At 43.4% G+C, this 12,540-nt stretch overlaps 1 protein-coding gene across 2 annotated transcripts in view; it reads left to right on the top strand.

The window, feature by feature from the left end:
* The window catches only part of ASTN1 (astrotactin 1), a 294,586-nt gene that overhangs the window by 279,698 nt on the left and 2,348 nt on the right, over positions 1-12,540 (top strand). For both annotated transcript variants that reach the window (XM_063106058.1, XM_063106057.1), the window contains exons 21-22: positions 623-723; positions 10,171-10,354. In XM_063106058.1, coding sequence (XP_062962128.1) covers positions 623-723; positions 10,171-10,354 — 285 coding nt within the window. The remainder of the gene's footprint in view (positions 1-622; positions 724-10,170; positions 10,355-12,540) is intronic.

Genomic DNA, 12,540 nt, shown 5'->3' with positions numbered 1-12,540 from the left:
TCTCATTTCATCCTCACAATGGCTTACAAGTAGTCAGGTTATCATCTCTGTTTCACAGATAAGGGAAAATAAAGCTCACTGGAGTTAACTAAAACTCCACATGGCTTCAGACCCACCTTCTGACCATCTGTTTCCAAAGGGATATACTCTTGCCCTCAGCTCAGTGGTTGTCAGAATTTCACTGGCACAAGAATCATCTGGAAGGGTGGTAAAGCACAGGTTTTGCACAGGTAAAGCACAGGTTTTGCACAGGTAAAGCACAGGTTTTCTGTTCCCAATCCCTAGCATTTCTGATTCAGTAGGTCTGAGGTAGAGCCTAAGAATTTTCACTGCTCACAAGTTCCCAGGGGACAGTGAAGTTTCTGGTCGAGGGACCTCACTTGGAGAACCAATTCACTGTGCCATGTCTAACAATATGCCCAGTCACCCTAGGAAGCAGTGAGAGGCTCTAAGCTGCACATTTTCTGACCAGGGTGGTGGCTGTACGTGTGCCTCAGGATGACAAGAGCAGCCAGGGCCATGACCTGCCCATTCAGGCAAAGCTGGGCTGTCAGCCCAGGCTGCAGAGCTGGCCCCCAGCCATGTTCTCTCTGATAATAATGCCCTCCCACCCCCCTGCCAGGTTCACCCTGTGGGGAGTGGACAACACAGGACGGCGCTCCAGGCCAAGTGACGTGATCGTGAAGACCCCTTGCCCCGTGGTGGATGATGTCAAAGCCCAAGGTAAGATACACCTAGGTTAGCAGAGTCTGGAAAGGGATGCCCCAGGGATCTCCCCTTGCCATGAGGAAAGAAGGACCAAGGAAGTCGAATGGAACAACCTGGAGTTCAGCAGGAAAGGAGAAGAATTCAAGGCCAGTGTCGGAACATCACCTTTCAGGAAATATTCCCAGCCTCTGTCCTCTGGAAGAGTCCTCATTGTATTCCATTATTCCATAGTCCATAAGTCAGGGAGCCAGTAGGAGGCACCGATGCAGACCTCTAGCATACATGGTCGTATTCCAGGTGCTTAGGAACATGGTGAAGTACCTGTGACCTCTGCCCTCAGGATGCTGATGGCGTCACTTCCTCTCTTTATAGGTGCTGGTACATCTAAAAGGATGTCTTGAATTAAAGCATAGCAAGGCTGAAGATTTGGAATTAATTTCTATATCACTCCCTCCCTAGCAAAGAAGCATCAGAATCATTAGTTCCATATTTTGGAGTTACCAGTACTTTGGTAAAGAATTGTCTCTCTTTAAGACAACCCTCCCCCCCGCCCACCACCACCTGGATTGGCCCTTGCTAATTAGGAAGAGTTTGCCCTCAGTCAGTATCCACTGCCCAAAAGGCTCACCTCTTCCTCATGATGCCCTTTGGCTGATCTTGACATTGCCTCCTGCTCTAAGGATTTCATATCTCCTCCACAGCTAGAATTTTTCCATCCTGGTCAACACTTCTACAGGGCTCCAGCACTAATTAAAGTGATCCGATCAGCCACCAGATATCTGTTCAGTAGGACTGAACTGATAGCATTTGCATATTAACAGAAACATCAACTGATGCTGGAAGTTTAGGTTGTGCAAGTTTCAATAAGAGAAATATTGTGGCCAACATGATTTGCAGATACCCTTCAAATCATCTTATGTGTGGCTCCTGACTCTACTTGTGTCACATTGACCAGGAGGAACACAATCCCAGCATGTCCAAGGGGTGACAGCATGATGATGCAGGATCACAGGGGAAAGAGTGACCTAGACCTACCTTAATTAAAACCACTGATACTGTAGCACTGTACAACTTCTGAAAAGATTTTCACACTTAATCTGCATGGCGTGTTAAAGTCACAGCTATTTTCAACACAGACATCTATCATATCGAGGCCCTTTCTTGAAACTCTTTAATAATTGCCATTCATCTAGTGACAAAAATATTTAACAGGATTATCAGGACTGAAATGGAGTGGCCCCCGCCCACTTCTCTTGTACCTTTTTACCCACTCCTTTGGTCAATTTCTGCACTCCAGCCTCACTGCCTTCCTCAGTTTCCCCAACTCTACCATGGGACCTTTGCACATCTTGGTCCTGTTACCTAGAATGCTCTTCATCCTCACCTTTTCCAACTGATGAACTCCTCTCAGCTGCAGATCTCAGATCAAGTGTCTATTCCTCAAGGAAGAAGGGGCAGGAGCCATTGTCCTCACAGTAGCACCATGTTTCTTGCCTTTACAACATTCATCTCAGTTTGTTATTATAATGATGTGTTCAAAGTCTGTCTACCTCACCAGACAGTGAGCTCCATGAGAGCAAATGCCTGGTCTCTTTTTATCTGCTATTAGGTCCCTAACACCTGGAAGGCAGCGTGGTTGACTTGACCATTTACAGAAGAACTTAGTCAACAGTCCAGGTTCAAATTCTGCTCCCTGTCTAACTGCTTGACCTTGAGCAGGTTAATCCATCCCATGCCTTGGTTTACTCATCTGTAAAATGGGGGAAGGGGAGAGGAAATAATAGTACCCTAGCTAATAAGGTTCAAGTGAGAATTAAATGAGTTTATTTAAAATACTAGAAAAGCAAAAACAAATAAACAGTGCCTGTCACGTAGTAAACATTCGGTAAATGTAAACTATCACTGTTAACAATAATCAAGCATAGAGCCTGCCCTCTAACAGGAACTCAGTAAGTATTTACTGAATGAATAGAATATTGCCCCATTTTATAGATGTGGAGATTGAGATTCAGAGTAGAGTAAGAGGTGGCCAAGGTCACAAAGCATCTCACAGAACTAGTCCTCTGACTCATTATTTGACAGCATTCCCCATTTGTCTACGATGTTACCATTAGATATTTAGAGGGCTATTATGTTAAGGACTGAAAACCTTTTCTTTGTCTCTGAATACTGAAGAAAAGTCTTACGCTGAAAAAGAGTGTTCAAGTTAGATATCAAAAAAATTCTTCCTTTTAGGAGTCTTAGTGACCCCTGGGGCGTTATGGTAGAATGGTGACCTTTACGTGGGAGACAGATGTGTTTTTCTGGGTGAGAGCTGCTGGAGGATAGGGTCCAACTTCTGAAGGCATCTGCAGTTCCTTGATGATGAAAGCAGTCTGGGGTGGAAACCCCCCAGATGAGAGACTGTCTGGAAAGGACCCACAACTCCTTATTTCATCCTCTGCTGATTTCTCACCCTCAGCCAGAGAGGAGCAGGTGACGAGAAGGTAGGTGCCTCCTGTGTTGGAGAGTTTGCTGGCGTCCTTGTAGGTAGCAGGATCCACCTTGGAGTTGCTTGCTGAGTGGGCACCAGGCTGGTGGGGCATCAGGAAAGTGATTAGCAGGTGGCTACCTGCAGGGATGGATGGATAGAAAGCAGCTCTAGAATAAAGAGGGGCCAGTGTGGGGCGGTTTGCCGGGGACAGACCACTACACCATTTTCTCTGTAGGGCCCCTTTGGGTCAGCTCTGGACTCACAGAGTGTATCAAGATGTTCTCTGCTAGCTTGCGCTTCCTGACAAAGGAGACCTTCTGAAATCCCAGCAGACCAGCTGGGAGCACAAGAGCCAATTTAGTGCTGAGAGAATGGAATCACACACCCAGGTCCTGTTATCCTTCATCTGGGAAGGAGTCCTGCACAGGACAAATCTGCAGATTAATGAGTTAGACTAATTGAGGGTATCCTTGCAAATTAATACAGTTCTAGCAGTTCTACCACAAAACCATATGCTTTTCCTCCCTAAAACCCAGATGGTGACCAGAAATTTAATTCACTTGGGTCTGAGTTTAAATCTAATAACAAATGGGAATTGCCTTTTATGTGACCCAGAGCATGACTTCAGCTCCTGATTTCCTAGATGGAAGCCAGACTCTATCCCTTCTATGAACATTTTTCCTAAACTAGACACTTTCTATGAAGAATTTTACTATGTCATGGCATAGAGCTCCTGTGTAAGTTTCTACCAGAGCTCTACTGGGACCAGCCTTTCACCAGTAGGCACAAGCGCATGTCAGGAAGAAGATCAACCCTCTTGGCCAGACTCCAGGTTTAGACGTGGCCTTCTGAGCGCTCTTCCTGAAGCTTCGCTAAGGCAAGGCCAGTCCTCACCCACCACTCCCTCAACACCCCACCTCCCTCCCCGATGCCAAAGGTAAATACCCATTTCTTTATTTGTTCCGTCCACAACCATTTAATGAGCTCTGGTATTCCATATCAAAGAAACAAAAATAATTAGACTTAGAATCTATTTTCAAGAATTTTATAATCATATTTCATATTTTTTTTAATTTATCCCGAAAATGGTAAGCCCTCACGAAACACCTGTCCTAGGTATTAGGAGCAAGACCCCTTGCCTCATGGAGCTTATATTTTAGCAGGAGGTGACAGACAACAACAAAAAATAGTAAAATAAAAAATATTTCCGATGATAATATCTTTTATAGAGATAAATAAGCAGGGATATGGGATAGAAAGTGCAGAGAGTAGAGTTTTAACTAGAGTGGTTTGGGGAAAAAGTAAAGGAGGAAGCCACCTGGAGATCTGGGGGAAGATCCTCCAGATAGAGAAGCTGCAGTACAGAGATTCTTGGCGTATTTGAAAAAGAGAAGGGGGTGGGGTGGGAGGGAGAGGAGCAGGGAGGAGCTCATCAGATTAGGGAACGGACTCTGCATGGGATTGGGATGGGAAGCCCTGACACCTTGAGCAGAAGGACGACATAATGTGTCTTAAAGTCTGATAGATGATTCTGACTGCTGTGTAGAGAACAGGTTCCCAGTAGAGGGTCTAAGGTGGAAGTGGGGGGACCACTTAGCAGGCTCTGGCAATTCAGAGGGGAGATGATGCTGTTTTAGACTAGTATGATAGTAGCAGAGGTGGTGAGAGGTGGTTCAATTCTAAATTATCTTGATGGTAGAACCAAAAGGATTTGCCAATGGATTGGAATGAATGAGAGAAAGAAGATTCGTGTCAGTCTTACTGTGTCTTGTGAAAAGTCATGCACAGAGGCATGTACAGAATGCTGAGGGGACATCAGCCAGCTCACCTGGTTCAATGACTTGTGTTTTTTCCCTGGAAGACCCCCACAGCCTAGGTAGGCAGAGAAAAGGCAGAAGAGGGAGCAAGCTAGTAGAGGGTACTAGCAGTGGGCCGTGGGGATTGGGTCAGGTAGAGAAGGAAATTAACACAGGGCTGATGTCTGGAGTGAATGCAGGAGCTGAAGGGCTTAGGTCTCCATCCCTGAAGAACAGATTTAGTAGTAGGAGGAAATACAGAAGCTGTGAAAGGAGGTTTTCTTCACAGTATGTGATATTGAGATTTATATTTCAAGGGTGGAGCTGTTCTCAGGGTTGGTGATTGGCTTTTGGTGGTTGGAGGTCTCTAGACTTAAAGGAGGCCTTTCACTTGGGGCGTGAAGTCACCCACAAAGGGAATGAAGTGGAGAAGATGAACCAGAAGCCAGATTCTTCCCATGGATATAGAAGAATGGTCAGGAAATGAGTAGGAAGAAATAAGAAAAGGCAGGTGAGTTTTGAAAGTGGAGAGGTTTTTATATATATGAGGGGATTTCAAAGAGTTCATGCAAAAAATGGAATTAAAAGATCACATGTATCTTTCCAAGAATTTTTTTAAGTTTTTTTTTAAGTCCCCTCATATATAGAGAGAAAAGTAAATATTTGCAAGTGGCCACAAAAGGCTGGGAGCCTGCTCGTCTCTGGGGCATGGGAGGAGGATTCCCCTGTCCTGGAGAAGGCTTCGGCCAACACAGGGATATGGAGGGGAGGAACCGTGTGTGCCCAGGTCAAGGGGGAAGGGACAGTTGTTTGTCATGTAAAAGTGCTGGTCCCAGAGCAGAAAAGTTTGGAGAGTATAAGTTAGTGTGGAACAGTGGTCCTCAAGGTGTGGTCCCCAAACCAGCAGCATCACCATCACCTTGGAACTTGTTAGAAATGCACATTCTCAGGCTCCATCGGAGACCTCCTGATGCAGGAACACCAGTGAGAGCCGCAGTCTGTGTTTCAGCAGGCCTTCCAGGTGATTCCCATGCACACACGCTGGAGAACCCTGGTGTGGAGGCAGCCCAGAGCGGCTGCGGAGCGGGGGAGGAGGGAGATATACAGCGGTGGGCGTGGGGGAGCGGGCCCGCCATGCGCACAGAGCTGAGAGGGACGGAGGCAGAAGGCCAGCTGGGATTCCTGGTCTCGGGTTACCGTATGGAATTGCACCATCAGTGACTTCAGCGTGGGGCAGGCCGAGGTGGCAGACAGCCCCCAAGGAATAGTGAAAGTGGTAAATTAGGACTTCTGTTCAGGGGACTTTTGCTATGGTGCCAAGGAAACCATGAGTGGAAGGCAGAGAGGCTTCCCAGGACTCTTATTTCATAGTAAAAAGAGCAGTCACCACCGGGGAGTGAGAAAGCTCACTTCTTCCCTGGGATCAGTCCTCTCATTTAAATCAGACTATTTTCCCCAGTCTTTTGGACTCCTGTGTTCCTCTTTCTCTCTCTCTCTCTCAGCATTGGGGAAAACATGATCTAGTAAAGAACTGGTAATAATATTAATAACAATAATAATAATAATAATAATAACAATAATAGTAATAATAATAATAATAATAATAATATCTACCACCCTAATCTCCCCCACTCACCCATTCCAGACACTCTGGCCTATTGTTCTCAAATATGCTGCCCGCTCTGGCCTGGGAGCCTCTGTGCTGGCATTGCCTGTCCTGGCACGCCCTTCCCAGATATCCCCCCAGCTCATTCCCTCCCCTCCTTCAAGTCTGGTCTGTTCAATGAGACCTACAAAACTGTTTAAAATCACAATGCCTCCACTCAGCATTTCCAAACTTCCTTCTGTTTTATTTTTCTCTACTTTCTAACACACTGTATTTTACTTATTTCTTATGTTTATTGCTTACCTGACTCTCTCCTACCACTACCATAGGTGCCAAACAGTGAGGATTTTTGTCAGATTCTCTCACTGATAGAGCCCAAGTACCTAGAAAAATGTTGGGCACATAGTAAGCACTTGTTAAAAATGTTATTGAATGAATGAATGTCAGCTTACTTTATCCAGACATTGTGCTAAAGAAAGGTTTTACATTTAATATTACTTTTATTCCCACCAAAATCTCGGAAGGTGTATATTATGAACCATCATTGAACAGACAAGGAAACTAAGACCCAGAGAGGCTAAGTAGCTTGTCCAAGGCCACACAGCTAGTGTAGCGGAGCTCGACTACACTTGATGTCACGGTGCTTGTTCTTACCCGTACTCCTAGGTCTGAGGGCCTTAGCCCCATCCCTGTTAATTTATTCTGCTGCCCGAGAGATCGTGGTTTTCTTCTAGTGACTGAGTTTCCTTTTTTGTGATGAGGCTATGGAGACAGACTGCTTGCCATCTTATCCCCTGCATTTTACCTGTTCCTGAACATCAAGCATGTTAAAGTGAGGGAAGACAGATAACTGTCTTTGATAACTCAAAACTTCTGTGAAGTTGAAAGCTGGGTATAATTATAACTAAAAATACCTATATTCATTTCCATTCTTTGAGTTAGTAAATTCTTGAGATGCTGTGATGGCTAATGAAATAAATCTCTCGATTTTCTCTATGGAGGTAGAAGGAGCCAGAAATTCTCATGCTCTGGGAGCCTGGAGCATAGATCTTTTTAAATTTAGCATCCCATTTACTGATGTAGGCTCTCAAGCACAGCCAGGAGTTAGATTGTCTTGGTTTTAGGATATCTGTGGAGGACTCCGGTCCAACCCCACATTAGCCTTTTCTAGGTGGATATGACTATTGCGTTGAGAATGGCAAAAAGCCAGAAAACACCTTCTCAGCCATTGCTGTTCCTCAGCAAAGATGGTCACAATCAGGGCCTAGGATGCGGGATGTCATTTCCCATCACAGGAAATAAGAACAGATTGGCCTCAGTGCAGGGGTCAGGGAGGGAGCCCAGGCCTCCGTATTTAAGCTCTGTTCTGATCACCAACACCAACATTCTTCCTTCTCTGGTCATTCTCAGCAAACACTCCCTGTCTTCTGTCAAACACAACACAGCTCTAGAAATAGTCCTTTTGCTTCTTTCTATCTCAACTCCAGAAAATGACAGGCTCCCCGCATTCCTACTAGCATTCCCTTTCACTTGATATCTCTGGTCCAGCCATGGCAATGCTTTCTACTAGATATTGTCACCCCAGACTTGCCACCCCCAAGACTCTGCCTCCCATACCTTAGATTGGTTATAGACCACCAACTCCTGAGCATCAGTGCAAAATAGCCAAGGCAGATAGACATAGTTTTAAATCTTGACTCCAGACCACATTGGCTATGTCACCTTGGGCAGGTAATGTGGCCTTTCACTGAATCTTTTCATTTGAAAATCAGACACATATTTACTTCCATCTTGCAGTGATGGTATAAGCATTGAAATTGACATATGGAAAGTTTTTGGCAATCATAGGCCTTTAATAAATAACTGGGGACACCACAGATCCTTATTTTCTAAATCATTGCCCTCTTTGTCTCTTGATCCCATTTTAACAACTATAGAATTTTCACAACCTAAAAATCTAAGTGGATTTCTGAATCATATTTATTTTTAATGAAGCTAAATGTGCCAGCTACATGTTTGGTTGCTAAAGGATTGGTATAAACTGGTATGGAGGAATAACATGAGGAAACCCTCCCCTGAAGTAGATTTAAATTGCTCCCAAAGTTGGGAGTTCTATTCATTTGGCTAACATTTTTTGTTCTTTTTTTATCCACTATATCGTCTGCCTTGTGCTAGCCGATCAGGACACTGAGGCAGTAATATCTGGCTCCTGTCCTCCTAGGAGATGGGCAAGACAGAAAAGTAAGAAAATCATCACAATGTCTGGGCAAGATAGGGATAGAAATTTTGTTTATTGCAACCAAAGAAACTCCTACAATAATGACTTTGTCATTACCAGCAGCCCTGAATTCACTTGGATTTGTGACCAGGAATCAGCTTGCTATGCCTTTAAGCTAACAGAGGATCACCTGGGCAAAGTTCTGGCTTAGGGACATGTGGGGTTAGTTTCTTCACTCCAGAATTAACACTGGATCCAAGACAAAGCATTGCTCTCCAGATCTTAGTTTTCAGCTGTTTAGGGGGAAAATGTAAATCTGTTTTCTGACAGGTTTAGTAAGACAATGTTTAATGACAAAGTGTGTTGAGCTCCATAAGCAAAAAATGCCAAGGCTATACAAAATCATTGCCACTTTGCCAAGATCACCAAGATCAGTCATAGCCTTTGAGGCAGAAATATCAGAGACATAAATTAAACCAAAAGATTACTCATGTGGAAGTGTAGAGTGTGCTAGATTCAGTTTCTGTGTCACCATAGATCTGCATGCTTGCCTTTGTATCTGGTTTAGATGGTCCTAGCAAAGGTTCTGTGTTCCTACAGTCATGGCTGCTCCAGGTTCTTCATGTTATTCACAAGCACTACCTGATGGTGCGTCACTTCATTCCTGAGTCAAAGACCTGCCTGCCACCTGCTGCCCAGGGCTTCTCTATTACTTTTGCAGGATCATTTGGTACCCAAGCATATGCAACCTAGAAGTGCAGGGTTGTTACTGCCTCCTCGGAGCAAACCTGGATCAATCATGGATGGGAGCTAGAAACAAAGTCTTCTTTCCTTCTCTCTGTACACAGACCAGTTGGGGATCCAGGAGCTTTATACATCCTCTCCTGCAAAATGTAGCAGCCAGCTTGTCAGGAAGATGTGGCAGCTCCTTAGTGTGCTCCCTTGTATTTGTTCTCCCTCTTTTCTTGCTTCATTCTCCTCTGTTCTCACTCCTACTTCCCTGGGATTGCACTTGCCAATAAAGTATTAATATATGAGCTTTTGCCTCAGGCTAAGTGTTTTTAAGAAACCTGGGTGAAGACAGAGAATATTGTAACTGAAATTGACCTTAGAGGTATTCTAGTCAAAAGTATCTATTTTATAGAAGAGAACACTGAAGCCCAATGGGACAGAGGTAAGGTGAATTACTCAAATCATTTTCTCCAGGCCTTAGGTTTAGTATTTTTTAGGTAACATCATACATACACACATATACATATACATGTTTATATGTATGTACACACACATATGTGCACATACGCACAAATGTATGTTATATGTATGTAGTATATGTGTATAATCTTATTTATTTGTCTTTCCTCCTTCTTAGAAATAGCAGACAAGATCTACAATCTCTTCAATGGCTATACCAGTGGGAAGGAACAACAGACCGCCTACAACACCCTTCTGGATCTGGGTTCCCCCACCTTACATCGAGTTCTCTATCACTATAACCAACACTATGAAAGTTTTGGAGAATTCACCTGGAGGTGTGAGGATGAATTAGGCCCCAGGTAATCAATAAACTGTATTGTCTATTTTAAAGACTCTGAAATTTCATGCCTCTTACCCTATAACAATGAGTCCATGAAGCAGAGATTTCCTAGGTGAGCTTACGTGTTCAGAGAAGTCTCCTAATTTTAGACAGCTCAGGTCATGCAGATTAATTTTGGATAAGCTCTTTTTAAGTAAGCAAGTCATGAATGTATTTCCTGAACTCTGAAAAAGCCTTTGCTCTTGACCTGTTTTACCCTCATCTTTATCAGGCTGACACAGCATTCCAAATGCTAAAACTGTAAGAGCCAAAAGCTTAGTCTTGTGAAAGACAATTGGGAATTACGTTAAAGAGATTATCTAAAAATATTCATTGTATATATTATATGCATTATAAAGACCTACTTTGAATTAAATTCCATATTCCCTTGAAAGGCAACATGGGATTAGCCAAAGACCCACCCTGACATCTATCTTGGCCAAATTTAGGATGGTAAAGTGTTTGCCAACCTACTCTGGCCCAAGCCTACAACTTCCTAGTACTGAATCACCACTGCTTTATGTTGAACAGACTAGACAGAGTTCTCGGAAGGTGAGGGATGAGAAGGATATGTGGACATATCACCTCTCTTTTGCTCCATTTGTCATAACTGTGTATCACTGCTTTGAGAAAACAGATTTCTCTGGAAATACAGGAGTTTTCAGACAGACTTGACAAAGAGGATTTTTACATGGAATGTTGGTACCTATATGTCCCCAAATTATTTAGAAGTTGATGAAGAAAAAATTTAAATAGGGCAAGGGCTGTGAGAATAGGAAAAAGGAAAAAAAAGAAAATGAAGGAAGGGAGAGATGGTGGGAGGGAAGGAAATGAAGAAAATCAACACTGTAGAGTCCTCTGGCACTAAAAGAACTTTTGCACACCAGCCAACAGAGCCGAAGTCATCCATCCATCTGACCTCTGGCCACCCTGGAGGGAGACAACCTCAGTGAGCCTATTGTGACCTGTAATTTTATGAACTTTCCTAGAAGACCATTGTTCAGGATGTTTTATCTCTATTTTCTTACTTTTGAAGGAAGGAAGAAATGTAGGGTTATCTTCCTGAAATAAAATGAGTTCATGTGTAAAGTCAGGCAGGATCTTTCTACATTCTATAAATTATGTCCTGATGTTTATGAAGAGTGATAGTCCTTGGGCAAAGAGATGCCACTACTATGGACCAGGGGGAAATACATCAGGGACATTTGTCTCAGTTTGAGTAAGAAGCAAACCCTGGGTTAAAAAGTAGATACATATTAAGAAACGTCCTCTCTGCTCCATACCGTCTTTGCTGCTGACCTTATTATTTCTCACACTAATATCACCCCCCCTGACTCTCTCTCCTCCTCCCCCTCTCTCTTATCTCCTCTTCACTCCCTCCCCTCCTCTCTGCTCCCTCTTCTCTTCTTCCCTCTTTTCTTCTGACATTTGTTGTGTGTATATATACACTTCTCTGTTAGGGAACATAAATGTCACAATTTGAATAGCACTAACATCGCATGTATCATCTTGATTTCTAAGAGCATTTGGAGGGATTTTAAAATTTCTCTCTTGTGAGTCAGGAGTCAGAAGGAAATTTGGTTAATGAAGCAAATGAGCAGGGGAAGAAATGTGGATCTCAATATAAAATAAGGCCACTGCTGACTATACATTCTCCTCCCAGGGGATCTTTTATGATAATACTGGTCTTTCATGGCTACTTACTTTTTCAAAATTCCATAGTTTCATTAGCCTATGGAAAATAAAGTTTTGCTTTTTAGTGTCATGGATCTCAGGGAGAATCACAGGAAAAGAAAAGTCCTGTGCCTTGAAATACATCAACCCACTTTGGGATTGTTTGTGAGAATACATTGAAAAGGGTCTGTGGGTGCATACTTCCTGTGAGCAAGCAGAAAGGATTCTCTCTGTTTAGTTAAATCCAGTCCCATTGAAACTCGGGGAGGCCTCCAGATTGAGCTGAGGGTTGAAAATACTTTTTTTTTTTTTTTTTTAATTTTATTTTGTTGATATACATCGTGGCTGATTATTGCTCCCCATCACCAAAACCTCCCTCCCTTCTCCCTCCCCTGAAAATACTTTTAACAACATTGGTTGCACTGTTCCTAAGAAAGAAGAAGGCCCCAGGCTCTGAGATGCTCAAGGGAAGTCCCGAATTAATTTTTTTTT

The sequence above is a fragment of the Cynocephalus volans genome, chromosome 8, assembly GCF_027409185.1.
Source record: "Cynocephalus volans isolate mCynVol1 chromosome 8, mCynVol1.pri, whole genome shotgun sequence".
NCBI lineage: Eukaryota > Metazoa > Chordata > Mammalia > Dermoptera > Cynocephalidae > Cynocephalus > Cynocephalus volans.
This window is presented reverse-complemented; position numbering and strand designations above follow the sequence as displayed.